At 36.0% G+C, this 21,772-nt stretch overlaps 1 protein-coding gene across 2 annotated transcripts in view; it reads left to right on the top strand.

The window, feature by feature from the left end:
• The window catches only part of EYS (eyes shut homolog), a 320,477-nt gene that overhangs the window by 170,266 nt on the left and 128,439 nt on the right, over window positions 1-21,772 (top strand). For both annotated transcript variants that reach the window (XM_052700892.1, XM_052700902.1), the window contains exons 7-8: window positions 788-952; window positions 11,985-12,138. In XM_052700892.1, coding sequence (XP_052556852.1) covers window positions 788-952; window positions 11,985-12,138 — 319 coding nt within the window. The remainder of the gene's footprint in view (window positions 1-787; window positions 953-11,984; window positions 12,139-21,772) is intronic.

Here is a 21,772-nt window from a genome sequence, read left to right as displayed (position 1 = left end):
TTTTATTGTCTGGGAACAGGCTGAAAGGTGAGAAGGGCCCAATAAGTGAAAGTAAAAAGGCAAGAAGGCTTCACAGTAACTGAGAATAAGGGATGTGAAGGGGGATAGTTAGAGATAGTTCATAGAAGTAAGAATGTAGATCTTGTGAGAAAAATAAGGGATGGCAGACACTGGGTCTGGGACAGTGAGGGAGATGCAGGCCATACTGATAAGGTTTGAGAACAGCCCAGAGACATCTGGAAGGGAGGTGATGAGATATCCACAGGGCAAGAAGAAACCGGTTCTGGGGGGATGCCTCCCCCTTCCCCCCCCCCCCCCCCCCCCCAGAGAAAAGCATTACATATTTCTCATTTGAATTTAATGATTGATGATATAATGGATGAGTCTTCGTGATCAAAAACTATTTTTTTAATAGAATTCTTATTATGCCACACTCGTCCCAAATAAAAATAATAATAATAAAAGCAAAACATAAAATATAAAATTAGAGATGAAAATGCGTGATAAAAACTTTTGAACTTTATTGCATCTTCTAACAGTGGTCTGTAATAGTTTTTCACTACTGATAACATGCATATACTGGAACATCTTCCTCTTCTATTCTTTTAACTTGAATATTTGAAATTAAAATTTAATGCATGCAAATAAAATAGTTTGCTACACTGTTCAAAGGTGCTCAAAAGAAAAAAGAATGGATATTTTCAAATGTGTTTTGTTGGTTATATTGCATTTTATTACTTTATTTTGTAATGAACTAATGAAAATAGCTTTCTGTTATTCATTGCAGACGTAGCCCTGTTTTTTCCATCCTTCAATGGGAATTCTTATTTGGAACTTCCTTCTCTAACATCTGTATCTCAGATGAGGACTGCATCTGGGCAGGAAACAAGCAATCTGACAACTCTGTACTTGACAGTGAAAACAACTGCTCCAAGTGGCACTATTCTTTACAGTGAGTACCAATGACACTTGAAGCTAAGGATTAGCTATAGCTACTTTCGGTTCTTATAAACTTCAATGTAGATCAGCTGGCATGTTCTATTCAGCAGCAAAATTAGTCATTAAAATGCAGCAGAAGCCTATTGGTATTCTAATGCATGACACACTACAAAATTTGAACCACAGTTTTTTGTTTTTCTGGAAAGTTCTTTCATATATGACTCATTAAGCAAAGCGTAACTGATAACTGAAATGCTGCTTTCTGACAAGGAAGCATTTGATTTCAGTAATAAATGTCACAAATCTAAAATATAAATGAAGGCGTTTCTACCAATTCATTACAGAGGAACAACTTCTGTAATACTTGTATTGAAATCCATTTGTTATAATGATTTTAATTACAAAGTTTTTTGCATTGCAGAACTATCATAAGTTTTGCAAATTTTCCATATTTTTGTGATTTCATAATTCAGATTTTCAGGGTTTTTTTCGTGGTGTCCTGAGAGAATACTTGCAGACTTGGAAGTACGTATGCTAATATTACAAGTGTTGTTTCTTGCCAATGTATTTAATTCTTCAGAATATGATGTTAACTTCTGTCATAGCATGCTTTTCACTAGTTGGTTCCCCTATTAAATATTTCATTATATATTGTAGCTTGTAATTTCTATTCAAATGCAAAGTGTGGATGCTGAAGTGGTTCCTGAGTACAGGAAAAGCTAGAAAAAATATTTGTGAAGTCTTTCTCACAGATACCATATTTCTCTGCCAAGACAAATCAGCAGGAGTATTCTCTCTTCACTGAAGCTAGTTTGTCTGAAGAACAAATCATGTTGATATTTATTAATTTTTTTGTAGTTTTTATATTCACCTAGAAGTTATACATATGAAATCATCTGCACAATGTATTTATTTATAAGGCAGAGTTTAAGATAGTATAAACTTTATGGCATTATTTATTTATGCTTTTTATTATGATCTGTATAACATTCTCTTTAGATGTACAAAAAAAAAAATGTAGTTTCCAACTGAATTTTTATGTTTACTAAAGCTCAAAGTGCAGCCTCAAGTTGTTGCATGGTGATATAGCCAGGCTATTGATGTGTATGTGTAAGATATATGCCTGAAGAATTTGCTAATGGTCCTGGATAATTGATAACATAGCAGTTGTGGTTTTTTTAAGGGTTTTAAGTTAGTTTTTTCAATTTCAAGAGGCATGTAAGGAATTCAGTGGAAGTAATTTGAATATTTTCATCATTTAATGATTTTGTTTGCCTCATTACTGCAAAACTGCAAGGGAAAGTTAAAATAAAGGCATATAGACAGACTGAAAGGAGCAATCCTTGAGAGTAGCCCTGTGGAGAATGACCTGAGAGTCCTGGTGGATGAAAAACTTCACATGAGCCAGCAGTGTGCTCTTGCAGCTCGGAAAGCAAATGGTATCCTGGGCTCCATCAGAAGAGGGGTGGCCAGCAGGGACAGGGAGGTGATTGCCCTTGTGAGGCCCCATGTGGAGTACTGTGTCCAGGTCTGGAACCCCCAGTACAAGAAAGACAGGGAGCTGTTGGAGAGGGTCCAGAGGAGGGCCGCAAAGATGGTCAGAGGGCTGGTGAACCTGCCCTATGAAGACAGGTTTAGCATCTGGGCTTGTTCAGCCTGGGGAGGAGGCGGATGTGGGGTGACCTTATTGCAGCCTTCCAATACCTAAAGGGAGCCTACAGACAGGAGCAGGACAAGGGGAAATGGGTTTAAGTTGAAGGTGGGAAGATTTAGTTTGGATATCAGGGGGAAGTTCTTTACTACAAGAATGGTGAGGTGCTGGAACAGCTGCCCAGAGATGGTGTGGATGCTCTGTCCCTGGAGGCGTTTAAAGCCAGGCTGGATGGGGCCCTGGGCAACCTGATCTAGTATTAAATATAGTAACCCTGCCTGTGACTTGGGGGTTGGTGATCCCTGAGATTCCTTCCAACCCAGACCATTCTGTGATTCTGTGACAAAGCTTGTTAACTACACATGAACCTCAATTATAAGCATGTCTATTAAAATCCAATTTAGAAGTTTCTCTGCTAGTCTTTGGAGGAAGCAGGATTGTCTGAAAGCTTAAATAAATATACTGTGCTCCTATAAACAGTGCCCAGTTTGCTTCTATCACTACTTGAAAGTAGGAAATGTATGACGTTTGGGAGAGATGGTTGTTGGTGTAGCTTTTAAGCAAGACTTCCATTACTGAATGCTGTTTCCCTGGTTTAGTACACAAATATTTTAAGCATGCTAAATGTGCATGTTTAAATTCGCAACATCAGAATTTCCACAAAGTTGGAAACTGTTTCAGAATGTATGTTTTCCCTTTATTGAAAACTGACATAAGATGCTTGCTTCTCTGTTGCATTTCATATGAAATTTACATGAAGATGAACAGTACTTTTTGTATCCGTCCAGCTACACAAAGCAGAGCTTCAAAATAAACTGGTAAGCAGGTGTTCCACCTGCTATCATTTAAAACAAAATGCTGTGAAACATCTGAGTATGTTAAACTTGATAATTTGTTTGGAGATAACTGGTTTTTCTTTTAGATTTTTCCAATTGTCAGGTAAGAGCTAGCATGTCCTCGGAATTAATGGGCTCCCTTAGAGGAGGGCTGAGAGACAGGGTGTTATATTCTGCCTTCATGCTATGATTTAAATCTATGCGGGCTGTGGAATTTGTTTTGTTCTTTGTAGTATTTCAAATCATTTTTGAGAAATGTAAAAATTGTCACGTTTTGCATGCTTAATTCTGACCAGTCATTATGGTAAGATAGGTAATAAAATCTGCAAGTATTTCATTTACATCAAGTGTATTTGAGTATTTTGGCTAGATGCTACTTGAAAATTTAAATATACTGGTAACGTCGGTCAAAGCATACAAACTACTTCAGGACTATGTACTCGGAGTTTAGATACAACTGAAATGGTGCTGGGGAAAGAACAAAAGGTTTGGAGACCTTCTTTGTGTTTTGATAAGGGAGGCACCACAGTGAATATAGTTGATAGCTGTATTACACTCCTTAATTTCAGTCCTTGTATTCCAGTAAATCTCCTTCTACCACTGTTTTTATCCAAAGAAATATACTGAATTAACAAAAGTGAAGTTCTCTGGAAATTTTTTTTCTTGCAGCCATCTTAGGGAGTTAACATATGTTTCCCCTTCTTCTCAGCAGTCTCAGTGTTTGCTCATTTTACAATCTCTATATTCCTTTCTGCATTTCCAATCCTCTCATCTTTCACCTATTCCTGTCTAGCAGTCTGTTGAAACTTCTGCCACTGGACATCCTCAATATCTCTCCGAGGGAAGGAGCAGTCTTTCCTGTTTTGTATGTAGCACTAACCAAGAAACAAGCATGTCAAACTTAGAGTTTGTCACTCCAGAAGAATTATGTAGATATAGCCTTTATATGAAGTTTGGAAATATTATTCCCAAGAGATAAACACACAAAAATTTGGATGGTGTGGACTCTATGTTTTTTTTTTTCATTTGAGAAACTGCTATTTTTTTTTTTTTTAATCTTTTAAAACCATTTATGATGTTTTTTGTTAGCATTTACTCTGGTAAATATGTATAAGACTGATATTTTTTCATGGCTACCTTAAAATTATGTTTCCAAACATAGTATTCCATTTTGTTAGAATCTGTGACTATTCCTTAAAACATTCCAGCACGAAAAGTTAAATTAAAAAATAGAAGGCACGTTTTATTAATGTACAGAAGTTATATATGTTAAAATTGCATATTAACAATGCCATTTTTACTTATTTTCCTACATCCTTACAAAAATATTCCCTTGTTGCATCATGTACACAAGTGCATAAATTTTTCTCTGAAGTAGGTAGAACAATAAGTCATGAAGCTAAAGACAAAAGATTGCAGAGAAGAAGCGCCTTTAGGTATGTCTTTACTTCTTTTTTACTGGCCTCTCAAGTATCTATACTTGTCTATTTTTACTTGAGCATTGAAGTCCTTGAAGTTGCCTAGTGATTGCTGTTGTTTTTGTATAATATTGCTTATTAAAATATGCAGATTTGTATTACTCTGTCTGTCTGAAGACCTCATGAAGGAAAACACGGAAGGTAAAGCCTACCATCCTTGTCACATTAATGGAGATTCTAGAGCATATTTCATCTTATCTAAGCAAAGATGTCTAAAATTGCACACATTAATTCCCTCAGAAAGTTTTCTTGAGTTACTGGTAATTGAAATTACATAGACTAACTGCCTAAGAAAGAAATGTGATCAAAGATTTTTAAAGCTGTTTAGTCCTGACTGAAAGTTTTGAACTCCACCTACTGTAATCTATAATGTGATATACTTCCAACTATATATATATACCATAAAGTTACATTGGAGAAAACAGAAATAATTAATTTCTGCCTTGTAAAAGAATTAAGCCATTCAAAACCCATGTTTATTTGAATTATATCTTCTTAATGCTCTTTATGTAGGATGATTTTTATCTTAGCTTATTTCAAACTGATTGCACAAGACTATTATAGTTCAATTCCATTTTTAGTTTATAGAAGACTTTAATCAGAATTCTCATATTTTTCCTCCATGGAATTCCTCCTAGCTAGAGGGCACCATTTTTCAGCATCTACAGAGACTCTTTTTTCCCTTAAGAAAAAAAGACCTTTTTTTGAAGGCCCTCTTTTCGCTTACCTCCTTTGGCTCAGTATGTGAATGTGTTAAAATACTTTTTGAAGTGTTTCCCTTTTCTAAGATATCACTTTCCTTTTCTTACTAACATACTTTCCTCTCCACTTCCACAGAAATCTGAAGTGTTTGCAATCCAGTTTAACTTTCCAGATTCTTGCAAAAAAAAATTGAAATTAAAAAGGGTTTTAACTTCAGACAGTTGAAATGTTTTGTCTAACAATGTGACATGAATTATTAGTCTTAAGATAGAAGATGTTCTCCTTTCAAATGCTGTACTCATCATGAGTCTAACCAAATAGGTATTCAGCTGTCAGTTCCTGCTTTCCATGTGAAACTGATAATGCAGTGTTTCTGAGGTGTTTATGGAGATTTTGTTGGGGCCATATTTGACCATTTCACATCCTTTAGAACATTTTGCTTTGCACATTCTAGAAAGGTAAAGTGTTATTATTGGAAAACCAGCTATTTCTTTGCTTTCTATTTATGCATATCTGATACCTCTATGGTCTATGTCATAACTGTCTTCCTGTCACTTTGTGCATGCAGACAGGGAGGATCAGGATGCAGTGCTGTGATTTTAATTTCATCCTGGCACTGAGCTGAAACAGCTCTAGAAAAATGGACTTATTTTTATGTGATTTCTCATAGTTTTCTTATCAGCTTTTTCTCCAAAACTTTCTGGTAATTTGTGTTCCTGTTCATCTTGCTATTCTCCAAACAGGGCTTTACCTGACCCTGAACATTCCCCTCTTCAGTGATCATTAGGCTTTATTCTAAGGTTAGGTTTCACTAAGATTTAAGAAAAAAAAAGAAAATCTGGATCTTATTCTACCTGTTTAACACAAACATACAAAGTAGAAGAGAACTATATATTTTTTAGAACTCAGTTTAACACTAAGTACATCATTGCTTTACATTCCTACCGTCCTCCTCAGGTTCATTTTCCTTTTCTATAGCACCTTTGTTTTTCCTTTTTTCTTTTTTGCCCTCCCCAGTTATTTGAATCTCCATATCAATATCCTTATTTCATTTTGCAAGAATGTAAAATACAATGTTGTGTTATTGTGCAAAAGAAAATTCTCCAGTATTTTGTGTATTAGCATTCTGTACATTTAGAAAGAACAATGGATCCTATACAGACTACCCAGAGCTTTGTGATCTATTATTTCTCCATGCAAGCACCAAGCTCTTCTGTAGTTCTGTCAGATAAACATAATACCCTTCATTTCATATGCTTCTTCTGTTCTTCCTTCATCCCTGTTTTTTGCACCTTGTTCTGTGTTTCTTCTTGCCTGCTAACAACTTCAAAAGAAAAGCTGCAGTTGTCAGTTGTGGTCTTTCAGAAGCAGTACAACTCCTGCTTGTGCTGCTGCTTTTTTGAAGCTGCGCTACCATCAAACAGCTGAGAAATGAAATGCCAGCACAAAGTCCTCTTGAGGCTAGTGCACTCACTAGATACATGAGCTACGAAATTATAAAAAAAAGTTAAATGTTTCTAATGTTTTCATATTTTTAATACAGCAATGTTAGCAGCAGCTTCATGATTAAGTTTGCAATTAATTTAAAATTTACCAGGCAAAAACCTCTTTGACAAAAACTTTTTTAAAATAGGAAGAAAATCACATTGATCTGCTTGTTTCAGGTGTATTTTACTAGAAAATAATTACAAACTCTTACTTTTTAGTTACTCTGCTTTTATATAATTCTTTGTACAGACATACCAGATTTTACCAGGTTAGATTAATTTCTTGGTCAAATAATTCGTAAATATTTACATACTGTACTAACATTTTAATAATGGTGATGTCTTTAACTATTTTGAGAAAGTATTTGTCATATAAATGGACTAAAAATATTGTGATACTCTTTGCAGTTTACCTCATCTTTTCATAATTAGCAAGATGAAAGGAGATTTCTCTTTTTGTGTGTCAGGTGAACAGTGTGTCACAAGTGTCAGCTTGAAAATAGAATTATTGTATTTGTCCTGATAAAAATTAACCATAATTAGAGAAATATTTCTTTATTGGACACAGTATACATTCTTATCTTTTTCTACCTATATTGATTACATATTGTTTTCACGATTTAATTTCATCAGTGTATCTAAACAATTTGGATTATATAACCACAAAGGGAAATAAAATGCAAATTGTCATTGAGAAAATAAAGCCTGATACATTTATCAATTATTATTTCATCATTTTCATTTTTAATAATGCTTTTTGCAACCCTTCAAAGACAGACTGTTCAACTTCTATTCTGTATGGTGTTTTCTAAGTTCTGACTGTTGGATTTACAATATCAGAGCCCATGTTCATAGAATTCTTTTAGGACACAAGCTCCTTTTTCTTAAGTTGTGCTCATAAATTATGTTACTGCACTCATGAAAGCATTGTCCTCCAGATCTACTCACACTCTACTTATAAAAGTAAAGATAGGCCTTTCAGGAAATTCAGTCACATTCTGTTATCTTAGATTGGCATTCTCAAGCAGAGCATTTCACAGTATCCTTCCTCAGTGACAAGATAAGTTCTTGCCTCATAAATCCCACCCTATAGCTCAAAGGGACTTGAAGTTCTAGACAGGCAACCATTTGAGATCAGTGGCCACTTGCTTGCCACTGTAGTAAAGCATGAAACCAGCCTTACAGCTTTGCAGTTTCCTGTGGAAGAATATTTGCTGAGATATGGTTTCTTCAACTTGATTTCCTCACAGATTTCCTCACATAACTTTAACTAAGGTCAAGATAATTAAACGCTAGTATGCAAAAACATTTTTTACTCAAATGGCTCCTGATTTCTGTGTCTTTATGTTCCTGTTACCTTTGTTTTTTTCCTTCTTCATTAAGCCTCAGGCAACTTCTCACCTTACAAGGAAGGAATATATATATACCAAATGTCTGTATATATTCCTACTTTGTATTCCTCTACCCAGCATACTGGGTGACACGTTCTTTTATATTAGCAGATCAAAATTCTTGAGAGGGACACTGCCTCTTCATGTTCACTGTAGAAAAATTTAAAGGACTGTCCTCCAAAGGCACTACCTGGCAGATACATAAGAATGCTATCAAACTAATATACCTGTAAGCACGACCACAGGAGCTCCCTAGAGTAAAGCTCAAGAAGTAATTAATACTCGCCAGTGTTTCAAGGAGCACTGTACTCCTGGAAACCTCTCCCAGGTTTTTTTTACTTTACTAGTAATCATATCAGAAAGGACCTTTTTCCAGGTTTTCACTAGTGCGTAATGTGAATGAATAAATGTAGTCACTAAGAAAATAATCTACTTATCTGTAACTTTCTTTCAAGACACATTGTCAATACATATTCAGAATATATTCATATTCTTTCTACCTGAATTTAATATAACTTTCAGGTGCACTTATTGTTGAGACTGGGAAATGCCTGGCACAGCATGTGTGAGAAGGGAGAAGAGGATAAGGAAACAAATGATGCAGGATATGCATATATCAGTTATGCTACCATTAAAAGCCAGCGACCTTTTTAACAGTGACAGTGCAGAACATCTTAAAGGATTATTATAAAAGGACTGTAGAGGGAAATCATAAAAGTCAAAGGCATAAAATCCAGTTGAATTTTTGTAGCTTTCTGAATTATTTATATATTCAGAATACAGAAACACGTCTAAACATAGTTTCTAATTCTAGTTATCAGGTTGTCAGGTGCCTTTCTAGCTTCTGTTTCTTGCTCTAGGTCATGCTCCTTTTTATTTCTATTCTCCTTTTCTTAATATGCAGCTTCTAAACAGGCTCCTAGCTTCCTGCAGATAACTCTTTTCCATTTCCCATCTTTTGTACAGCCCTTAATTACCTCTAGATGCCCTTCATTGTTGTCTCAGTTATGCCAATTGTCACAAGCCCACTCTTCTGAAAAGCTGGAAAATTCCATGCTCTGTAAATAATTGTTGTTTAGCAAGCTCTTAGTCTCTTAGCAAGGATCTGTTACTGCAAGGAATCTCACAGTGTCAAAGAGTGAGGGATCTCTGCAGCAAGTATTAACCCTGAGAGGCATCTGTACTTAAAGAGGTTGTATAGCTCACTGCTGTGCGGGAGAGCTCAGCAAGCTCTGGGCTGTTTCCTATTTATGGGTTAAAATTACTGATTCATAGTCATATTTTCTGGTGCATATTTAAGCCGTCTACTGTTGAGCAAGATGTCTAGCTGCCAGTTTTTCCAGCACTCAGCCTGAGCCAGTATTGTGGTGTCTGTCTGCCTGAGCAAGGCAAAAGCCAGACTGAAGAGAGGGGATTGCACATTCTTGCACCCCACCCCACCCCAAGGACCTCCTACTCAGCCACTGGAGACCTTGCCTGATCTGGCAGCTGATGCTGAGATCCCAGCTCACTGCAGTGAGTGTTGAGGTCCAATATGCCTGAATGCCTACACCCCTTTTCTGACTCCTAATGCTGATGCCCCAAAGCAGTTGGCTCTTAGTCCTTGTAGCACTCATGTGGAATTAGAGAGTTTACACAAAGGGATAGCTGGGAAAGGATTTGGTAAGAAGGCAGGAGGACAAACTGTGCTGGTCAAGCACAGGGCCCAGTCAGACAAGCTAATGGATCCCACTTTGCATGTGATCCTTTCCTTTCCAGTTTCCTTCCAGTATGTTACCCTACTGCTTGGCATAGTTCCACTAACATGCCCTTTCCCCAGTATTTGGGACCCCAGATCTGCATCCTGAGGGATTGCAAGTCCAGTTTGACACTCTTTGAAGTGATGATTGAGGTTTCTTGGTAGTCTACTAATTAACATGACTGACAAGATGGTTTCTTATTATTGTGTATTTTACTGTATGTTTGTCAGGTGTGTGCTGTGTTTATGACTCATCACATTTTGGCAGGGTCCTCAGTCAGATAATATTACCAAAATAAGCATTTTCACATTCCTCTTATCTCTGTAAATCAGCATTACTGAACAGGTTTGAATCTTGTTTTTTTTCCATTTGTGTGTGCGTTTGCTTTTCACTTTTTCCTTATCATCCCATTTGACAAGATTGCTGAACAGATAACCTTAAAAAAAGCATATGTTCTTCCCTTCCACTTACCCTCATAAAAAGTTTATTCAGACCATGTATGTGGTGGTTTTTATTTCAACTCAGCTACAGATAGTGAGTGGGTGATGTGCTCCAGACCAGAAGGAAAATGGAAATATCTAGAAATTAATGAAGTTAGGTACCTGTGATACTGAAAGAGATTCCAGTCTGTATCTATATCTATGGGAGTAATGCTTTTTTTTTTTTTTTCTCGTTGATTTTTATGGTAAATGTTGAGAGAAGAATACTTTCCCAATGCATTTTCATGGGCTTTCCATTTCTTAATGAGACAAGAGAAATAATAGGATAGCAAAGGTATTGAAACCTTTCCAGTTATGTGGGATATTTTTCATATAAATTCCTAGCAAATCTAAGAAATTAAGGCATTTTTAAATTAAAATTAGATAAATTGGATTATTCAGAATTTTAAAGAAGCTGAAATCTAAACAACTGTGTTTTTATTGCAGTAATCCCTTGTGATAGAATTTTACTTCAGAAGGATTTTTTTTAATAAATTGCCTTTTTTAAATAGCAGAAATACAGAAAGCTGTTATATCGCTTTAAATGTAGTGACCCTCTGTGACTTTGTGCTCTCACACTTTGCAGTGTTAAAAGGTTTCTTTCTATACGAAAATGTATTACTAAGATAGTTCATTTTCAATTTTGATGTACTCTTTGATTTTGAGACTTCGTAAGAAAAAAATATACATTTTTTGTTTGCTTAGGTTTGCAGAACTTAACGGAGATGTATAGCTGAGATACTGCATACTGCACTTACTTTTTATTTTTTAATTACCTTACTAGACTAAGAGCAAAATATGAACTTGATCATTAAGAAAATAACTATGTGGAGATTAATCATGGTATTCAAGATATGGCTTAATTGTAACACGTTTTCTCTAGTCTGCAAATGATGTATTTGAGTTATAGTAAGACAACCTAAGACATTAGGATTCTGGAAGAAGAAAATAGTAATCTTATGCTCAAATGCAGTTAATTCAGTTTTACGACCTAGCTGTTCAGTCATTTCTTCTTCAGTTAAATATGGTAAAATATAGCACAAAAAACGTAAAAACATTTTAACAGTTTGTCTTAGAGGGGAATAAAAATCCTAAGCAGGAGCTGTGTCTTACTTTCTATGGCCAGGAACTACAGTTAAATTCAAAGGGCAAATTTGTAAAAAAAAAACCACATAAGGCATAGGAGTATACATGAAAAATAAAAACAAAAATTGCATCTGTGTCAAGGTACCAAAAGGTTCTGTGCTTTCAGAAGTCTGATTATCTGTTTTTGTTTTCAAAGGTAGTGAAAAGAATTTTGGGGATCAGTTTCTTCACTTGTATCTTGTGGAAGGAAGACCAACAGTTCGATTCAGTTGTGGAAACTCTCAGAACATTCTGACTGTATCTGTCAATCAATCCATTAGCAAAGGGATATTCATGCCTATCACAATAAGGTAAGAACTTAATACTGTGTTACACTGAAGAGATTTAGTCTCCTTATATATTGAGTAAAAAAGTGTACATTTTTGTTCTTTTGTTTGTTTATTTTGTTTGTTTTGTTTTTTGTTTTTTGTTTTTTTAAAAAAAGGGAAAAAAAAGATGGAAAACAAAACCTTGTGTATTTTTGGAAATATTTCTCATAATATAGCGTCCTTGAGTTAAGATGCCTTGTAGTTCGCGTATATTACTTCAGTTTTTCAAACTCCAGACAGAAAAAATAAGTCAGTTTAAGTAGTTTTTATTAAAACAAAAAAAAAGAGGGCAACAAAAACGCAGAACTGGTGGGATATGTGAACTTGTTATCGTGAAACTCATACATCAATATCTGGTTTGATGTCAGTGGCTGCGATTCTTAGTGAATTTTCAGTGTGTTCATCGGAGATCTTTGATGAAATTTTATCTGTCTTTCATCCTTGAAGGTAGTTGTTCACAAATGTACAAACTCTCAAATGGTGACAGGAGTAAGGTGTGATTGTAAAGTAACCATTTGTCTTTCTCCAGTAAAATAGTGCTTATAAAAGTAGAGAGACAGGGTCACATTTTTGGGATGAATGTCTGATTGCAATTCTGTACACCCCATTTGAAAATTCCAGGTAACATATTTATGTCAACTGAAAATGAAGTTGCAGATATGCCAAAAAAATGATGTGTTTGTTTTTTTGTTTTGTTTTTTTTTTTTCTTTTCCAATTTTAAAACTTCTTCTCAAATTCCTTTATCAAAATGGAATGCAAGACTGCATATTTTTTGCTGTCCTCAGGACTGTGTTTAGCCAGCGAATTAAAATGCATGAAATTATTTGCTATAACTAGAGCTATCACTTCACTGCTCCCTCCCCATGCCCTGGTTCCAGGTCAGGCAGCATTAGTAGTGCACTGACATTTGGCTGTTGCTGAGCCTTGAATGCTCCCAGGGCCTAGCTGGGCCACTTGGCAGAGGGGGCCAAGAGATGCTGGGCAGGGGCATGGATGTATTGCCAACCAGGCTGGGCCACATGCAGCCCATGGGTTGGATGTATGTGTTCTTATCTATTCTTTCTGTTCTATTTCATTAATTTACTCCTTGAATTAATTAGACTTGTAATCGTATTTCTTGTGATTCTTGTGTGTATACGCCTAACTTACTGGTTAATTTTAACATGAGAAATCAAAAATAGACCAGTGACGTGCGGAATCAAATTCTATAACTGCAAAGTAGTTACAAAGCCGGTATGGTTCATTCAGTGCTGTGCAGATACCAGGTGCAAGGGGAATAGATCCACCTAGCTTGCACACCGTCTGGAAAAACTGTGCTACAGATATAAGCTGAACTAATCAATAGTTTTCCTGGAATTTGGTTACATATTCATTATACCCCCGAGAGTTCGTTAGCATGCAGACCCTCCCCTCTTGCGTGTGCATAGTGGGTCGTGGGATGAAGATTTGTGTTTTCCTCACGAAGGCTTCTGACCGTTTTCTCTGCTCTGTTAATCACAGAATCAGAGAATTGTAGGGACTGGAAGGGACCTCTGGAGATCACTGAGTCTAACCCCCCAGCAAAGCAGGCTCCCTACAGTAAATTGCACAGATAGGCACCCGGGTAGATCTTGAATATCTCCAGAGAAGAAGAATCCATGACCTCCTTGAGTAGCCTTTTCCACTGCTCTGTCCCCCTCACTGTGAAGAAGTTACTTCGCATACTGTTACAGAGCTTTCTGTCCTCAAGTTTATGGCCATTTCCCATTGTCCTGTCCCCACAGACCACTGAAAAGAGGTTGGCCATATCCTTTTGGCTCCCACACTTAAGATACTTACAAAATAATATCCCTATATAACTCTTTTACACTCAAGGGATTTCATATGCACAAGTTAGAACAAAGCTAGAAACAAATGATACAGATTTTCTATTCTGTTAATAATATTTTTAAAATGCTAGAGTATGTGAAGTTTACTTTAAAATATTTAAGAATTATGATGTCCATTAAATTTTTCTGATTATTATCATTCCAATATTTATATATTTCACTTTATCATATATTTAAAGTTAAATTGCTGTACCTGAACTGTAAGCATTTATGATATGAGGGAACTCAGTGCAAATTATTTGCATTAAATTTAGTACTAGCTAGGAACATTTTTGTTAGTAGAGGATAATATATGAAGGACGTTGCAAAAATCCCCTTGAAACATTTATAGCAGTGTTCTCAAAATCGGCTTGTTAACATCAAAACAAGAAAGTAAAAACATCATGAAGATTTTTGTGTTTGTCTTCAGTAATATTTATGTACTATGTAAATGTTGCAAAATTCTAGAATGTTGCTTATGCTAGAAGAATTGAGGACTTTGTTATTATAGAAGAGATTGGTAGTACTATATGGATATTGGTATATTTGGTATGGGGTTTTGTGTGTGTGTGTGTTGTTATTTTTTATATTCACCCCTTGATCCTTACCATATTCTGTTATGAAAAATAGTAAATGTTAGAATTTAAGTAGAAAACCTCATTTCAAAATACAGAGGAATGAAAGGATCTACCATTTAAGAAACCATCACATTTCCTTCTCCTTCTTACACTTCTAAGCCACAGGTTTATTACTTTACTTCTACACTACATTTTAAAGCTTTTTTGTGTTGTTTTGTTTTTTGTTTTTAAAGCCTAGCATTAATGAAACGAAGTTATATAGTATACTCAAACCTAATTACTACCTGATAGGATATTAATTAATTTGATTTAGGATTTTGATGTAAATGTATACAAAGCTTACAAAGAAAACTATCCCTTCTTTACCCTATGAGCCAGCAGATAAAGACGTTTTTCTCATAGAAAATACTTGGTAGAAGTGTACAGTTCACTTCTAAAAAATGATTTTGTTAGGGTTTTTTTTTGTTCTTTAGTTGTGGAGACTAGCCATGTGTGAGGCATTGGTCCACTGATAGCCTGAGCTGTACTGTATTACCTGCAATAGCTATTTCTCTGATTCATAAAATTAGGGCATTAAAATGCTGGATAGCTTTCAAAGTGTAATAATACTTTAGCAACAAATGCATACATATATCACTGAAAAAAAAACATTAGTTCTAGTTATAGAATTCAAGTTGACACTGAAAAATAAATTATTTCCTCTTTTCTACCCTAAAATTAACATGTATATTTATGGCTTTGCAGTCCATGTTGCAACACTAAATAGTAGTGTCAGTTCAGTTTACACGTTACCTTTGTTTACTGGAATTTACACTGTCTTTAAATAGTTACAGAATAAATAATTTGAAATGCATGATTGTAGACTGTGACTGGCAGGGATTTATATGCATCCGAGTTTATGGTCATGGCCTTCAAAATGACTAGTGATTACTCTTGTGAGTCCTTCTAAAATGTAGAGAGAGCAGTATATCCTTCACCAAGCAGCAGTAAAATTGTAATCCTTCAGCAATCATCCTTAACCTCTGCCAAAGGAAAAAGCAAACTTGACAAGGCGTTTGTGCCTCCCCCCCACCCCCAGGATCTTTTATCATAGGCTATAAAATATGAATTCATGACAAAATTGTTGATTTGTGTTCTCTTACTGACTGTTGAAGATAGATAACTCTATCTGAATGTTTTACCTGCAAAATTAATCCATTTTTTCACCTGTAATTCAGGAAAGGAAGAGACAAAGACTAGCATAAAAGGCTTTGTTACTGTTTGAAAACACTCCAATAGGAAAATGATATTTCTGTTAAATTTGACTTTGAATTTCTCCATAAGGTCATATTTGACAGATATTCCAGTTTTAGGTATATCTATGGGATAAACAGCATAATTCCCAATAGTTTCTATATCTGTCTTTTTCTCGTTTTCTTTCTAAATCCACTAATTATAGGAAGCTAAGATATCCCCGTGGTTTAATATGTTTTTGTTTAACTATATGATTACTTCCCTCGGATATATTCTCCCCTTTGAAACTTGATGAAGATTTAAATGTGAGTTTAAAATGTTCAGTCTTTTTCTTTATGGTTTGTGAAACAGCAAACAACAGCTTTATGGAAACAACCAATAAAACTCTGCTTACTTTTTTTGCTTTGCCTAAAGAAACTAGAGATTTGTTTCAATCCTGCGTTGTTTTGTTGTTGTTTGTTTGTTTTTTATACTGTTTTTGTTTCTGTTTATTTTAGAGTAAGTTGATGCCTGGTTTTGAAAATGTGTGTTTGTTTTAATTTAATGTTTTTGTAATTTCATAACAGATAGTGTATTCATCTTTTCAGTTAGATCTATGACCACGTAGTTGAGGTGTAGTTTAAATTACTTTTATGAATTTGATTATTCGAAGAACATAAGTTTAGGAGCATTTCGTTCCATGTATGGATTCTGAAATACGTTTGCCTGACACAAGATTTGGTGTAAGTAATCTGTAGTTAAATGATACAGCCAGATTGTGTTTCTTCAATTCATTGATTGATAGAAAGTAATTTTAACAAAGAAGTGCTTGAGATTACCACATTACCAGGATTTTGATTTTTCTAGATAGGGAGATGATTTATTTTTTTTTAATATCTTATCTTCTCTCAGTTATATTTTATTTAGATTACGTTTCCTTCCAAAAGTTTACATCGTCTCTGTCTGTGATAGTGAGTGCATACTTGAAGGAGGACACCAGATTCTTTTTTATTTGGAAGACTCTGGGCAAGCATTGATAAAAAATATTGCATGGATAGCATAATACTACTTCATTGTGTTTTACAGGCAGAATTGCCAGAATTTTGTTGTGGGATTTAATGAATATAGAGCCTATCTTCACAGAACTTTATTGTTGTACTGTGTTTAGTACTTTTTCATAAATTTTCCAAGGGAACATATTGAATGAAGTTGCTTCCAATTTTCTGTCACGCTTAAATTAGTACTTGTGGTGTGGATGTCAGAATTTATTCATGATTGAGAAGGTCACATACAGCAATAAAAGCAAAATTTGTAGAATAAATTATTCAGTCAACGCTGTTGAACCAATTCTAGCTTGGACCATGCAAGATAGAAGCTGATGAAGTTTATTTGATCTTTGCTCTTCAAGAGCAGGTGGTACCTTCTAAAAAAGGTGCGAAAGTTCTGAAAGTATTTTTGTATCTTCACATGGTGCATCCAAGACATAGGGTACTGAGTGTAAGCCACATGATTATCAGTGTCCATGTTTCTACTGACACTCCCACTTCCTCACTTTCCTCAGGAAACTGTTGTTTGAACTGATCTTATAAAAATTTTATTACACATTCCTTCTTAAAGGATATGTAAATCACCATCCATATGACCTGTTGGCTTGTTTTGAGTCATTGAGTCATACCTGTCTTACTCCATTCCAGAGAGAGTTATGTTCTCATATTGATGCGTACTTTTAAGTCATCATTTTGTTAGAATTTAAAGATGCCAGGTCTTCTGCATAATTCTGAAAATTACATTAGATCTCTAAAACAAAAAAATGATTAATTTTCTGATGGTTTGCCGTTGTATCCAAGAAATGCATATATTTTGAAAAACTGGAAACATCTGAGCAACTCCTCTTTCAACATCTTTTTATCGGAAGGACTATATGGTATAGCATATATTTGTGATATGTGGAAGGTGTTTTGCTGTCAAGTAATTCAAAGCTCCATATGTAGGTCACCCCAAAAGTAATGCCTCCTATTTATTTCCATGGAAACTACAACCAAAACAAGAAAGCACAACACTATTTTATAGAGCAAATTTACATTTTCAACAGTTGCCACCATTAGCTATGCATTTTCAGCATTCATGAATGAAAGCTCGTAAAAATGGGTCCTGGAGGTGAAGACCCACTGTCATTGTCACCACTGCTGAAACACACTACCCACCACCTTACTGTGCTCACATCCTCTGTTTGGTCTCCATGGATGTTCAGCAGTCACCAGTGGATGTCAATGAATGCCATATTTTCTGCATGGAGGAATTCAATTACATGCCTTTTCTTCATATGCACTTTCATTTCAGACACCATTCCATTTTGTCACATGACCCTTCAGCTGCAATCTGTCACACAGCAATAAAATTTAACTGAACGTGATGGGGATGTTCAACATACAGTGCCATCCCACCAAAATTCACCTCTGACGTTATGGGCCAACATAATAAATTAGGAGACATTATGGTCAGAGCAACCTTTACAGCACTGAATTCCAGCATTGTTAGTTATGTTAGAATGAGAAATTGAAAGGTGTTTTGTTAGGCACCTTAAGCCAATTCAATGCAATATTTCTTTCATCATATCTCTGCTTACCAAAATTCTTTGAATATTAACAGTGGATGTAGTCTGGGAGAGATAAAGAATCACTGGATGTATGAATTTGGATTATAATAATATAAATATGAATTTATAACTGATGAATAAAAAACTTAGATGTGGCTGTGAAATTGAGTATCTTACATACTGTATATTCTAATTTTGATTTTGAGTCAGCATAAATATTAATCACATCCATGTGAATGTTGTGTTAAATGCATAAAACTATATGCTGTAAAATGTCTAACAGATTATAATGAAGTTTGAATTAAATTTGGAATTGCTTTCAGGAGGAAAGCCTATTTAACTACATATATTTACTGCATTTTTAATAGAAATTATAAATCATAAGTCAGCATAAATCATAGTGTGACAAGTACCTAGGAATGGGTTTTTATAGATATGGTTTTCCACTAAAATTATCCGCTATTGATGACAGTTTATCAGGCCTTGTGGAAACAGTAATGGGCTCATTTCAATTTATATTGTATATCTGTTTCATTAAAGCATCATATTTGTCCCTGTAAAGTGGGAAGGTTTGTGCAGTAAGTGCTTATATCGAGTTTGTGATCTGGTGCACAGTCTTATGGGGAACAGCTGAAAGAACTGGGATTGTTCTGTCTGGAGTCTCAGGGGAGACCATATAGCTCTCAAAAATTACCTGAAGAAGGTTGTGGTGAGGTGGGGGCCAGCCTCTCCTCCCTAGTAACTAGAAATAGGACTAGAGGGAATGGCCTCAAGTTGCTCCAGAGGAAATTCAGGTTGGACACTGGGAGAAATGAGAGTGGTCATGTGCTGGAAAAGGCTGCTTTGAGAGGTGTTTGAGTCACACCCTGCAGGTGTTCGAGAAACATTTAGATGTTGTACTGACATGGTTTAGTGGGGAAATATTGGTGGTAGGTTGGACTGGGTGATCTTGGAGATCTTTTCTCCAGCAGAAGAGGGGTGGCCAACAGGGACAAAGAGGTGATTTTCCCTCTCTACTCTGCCCTATTGAGGACCCATCTGGAGTACTGTGTCCAGGTCTGGGGTCCACGTCCAAAGATGTGGAACAGTTGGTGAGGGTCTTGAGGAGGGCCACAAAGATAATCAGAGGCTCGAGCACCTCCCTTACGAAGATAGGCTGAAGGAGTTGGGCTTGTTCATCCTGGAAAAGAAAAAGCTGTGAGGACACCTCATTCTAGCCTTCCAGTATTTAAAAGGGGATTATAAAAAGGAAGGGAATCAACTTTTTACTTAGATAGTGATAGGACAAGGGAGAATGGTTTTAAGCTCAAGGAGGATGTCATGGTTTTTGTTTTTTGGTTTTCAGTATTCCACATCATAACATCATGTAGTGCACTGGGAGTTAAAGTGTTAATGCTCCAATTCCGGGTACTTGTCCCTGTACCTCGTGGAAGTCATGAGATCTGACCCTTCTGGGTTAGGGTTAGGTGTCTCTTACTGCCTTGTAGGGAGTGTGGGAGGGTACCTTCCTAGCCGTACTAAGTTTTTCAGGTTTGACTTTGTCTCAGGAACTCTCTCCTATTTTATTTTAATTTCAATTAGATTGTATTACATTGTGTTATCTTGCATTCCGATATCATAGTAAAGTAAGTTTTCCTCCATAGGTTGTTGTTGCTGTTTTTCCTTTCTTCCCTTGAGCCCAGCTCCCATCTCTACCCCTTTTCCTTCCCATTTGATGGGGCTGGGGGGAGCCCAGGGGCCTACTGACCCCTGTCATGGGCATGGATTGATCTAGTTAACTGTGGCAGAGGGAATGTCTAGATTAGATGTCAGAAGGAAGTTCTTCACAGAGAGAGTGGTAAGGTGCTGTAGCAGGCTGCCCAGAGAGGCTGTGGATGCCCCAATTCTGGAGGTGTTCAAGACCAGATTGGATGGGTTCCTGGGACATTTCATCTAGTACCAGATCTGAGGTTGGTGGCCCTGCCTGTGGCAGAGGGGTTGGAACTTGATGATACTTGAAGTCACTTCCAAGCCAAGCCATTCTATGATTCTGTGATTCTATAATTTTTTCAACCTTGGTGATTCTATAATTGTTTGATTCTATGTTCTCTGTAAACTTTAATCCCACTTCCATCAATCCAATTTTCCTCGCACCTTGAAAAGTTTTTTTTAATCTTTTACATTTTTACATAATTCAATCATTTTACATCTGTTAGTCTCAAAGCAGTCTCATAAAACATGCATTTCACTAAACAGATGTATATCAATTCTTGTATACTCAACTAAAATTGACCATTTGATGGAACGTGATCAACCACTTAAATTGTTGTTTGTCCTTCTAACTGAAATAACTCAACTAGGAAGAGTAGATTTTCATTCAGAAGGAAAAGCTTTCTTATTGTTTTCATTTAAGTTTCAAGTTTTGTGCTTAAAAAGAATAGTGTGTTTAGAAATGTGTGTCATTTTTTTAAATTTTTTTTTTTTTTTTAATTGCTTTGACGCAGCAACATTTAGCATTTCATCAGTGATCTGTCAAAGCCAACAAACCAACTGTTACGGCTATTGAGGCTCATTAACTACTGACACAATGAGCAGATGTTTGAATTCCTTTACCTTCATGGTCTGGATTTTACTGGATATTAAATTATCTGACCTGACAGAATTATCTCAAGAACACAGAAATACAGAAGAGATCATGATGTCCTTTAGCTGCATCGCATAATGATCTAGGATTATGTGCAGTCAGATTTTGAGTTTCTGAAAGAGGTTCCAGTCACTCAACCATCTTTGAAGCCTGCTGCTGAACTATCTCTTGTAAGTCTTACTTGTACTGAGGAGCCCAAAACCTTATATGTCACTCCAGGTGTGGTGTCACCAGTACACAAGATAGGAGAAAAAATGACCTTTGACTTGCTGGTAGTGTTTTTCCTAATGCAACCCAGAATTCTGCTGGCCTTCTTTGCTATGAGGGTGGATTGCTGATGTAGTCACCTTATTGTTCACCGTGGTCTACTTCTTTCTGCCAAGCTCCTTTCCAGCTGATCATTCCCCAGCATATACTGATGTCTGGCATTTTTCCACCCCAAATATATGACTGTATTTTCTCTATGCCCAGTTCTCCAGTCCACTGAGGTCCCTCTGAACAGCAGCACAATGCTGTATACTATATACTATATCAACTACCCCTCCCAGGTTTGTATCAACAGGGAACTTTCTGAGTATGTCCTCTGTCCCAGTGTTTAGTACAGTAATGGAGAGGTTGAATGATACTGGCCTCAGTACCCAACCAGTACTTTTGTGTGACTGACCATTACCCTCTCAAGCCAGCCATATAGGCTCTCACTCTGCTCTTACTTAACCAAAACTTCTTCAGATTGTTTATGATGATGTCGTGTCCAAAGCC

This window comes from Tympanuchus pallidicinctus, unplaced genomic scaffold (genome assembly GCF_026119805.1).
Source record: "Tympanuchus pallidicinctus isolate F22 unplaced genomic scaffold, pur_lepc_1.0 scaffold1, whole genome shotgun sequence".
NCBI lineage: Eukaryota > Metazoa > Chordata > Aves > Galliformes > Phasianidae > Tympanuchus > Tympanuchus pallidicinctus.
The sequence above is the reverse complement of the archived record's forward strand: the minus strand, read 5'-3'. Positions and strand labels throughout refer to the sequence as shown.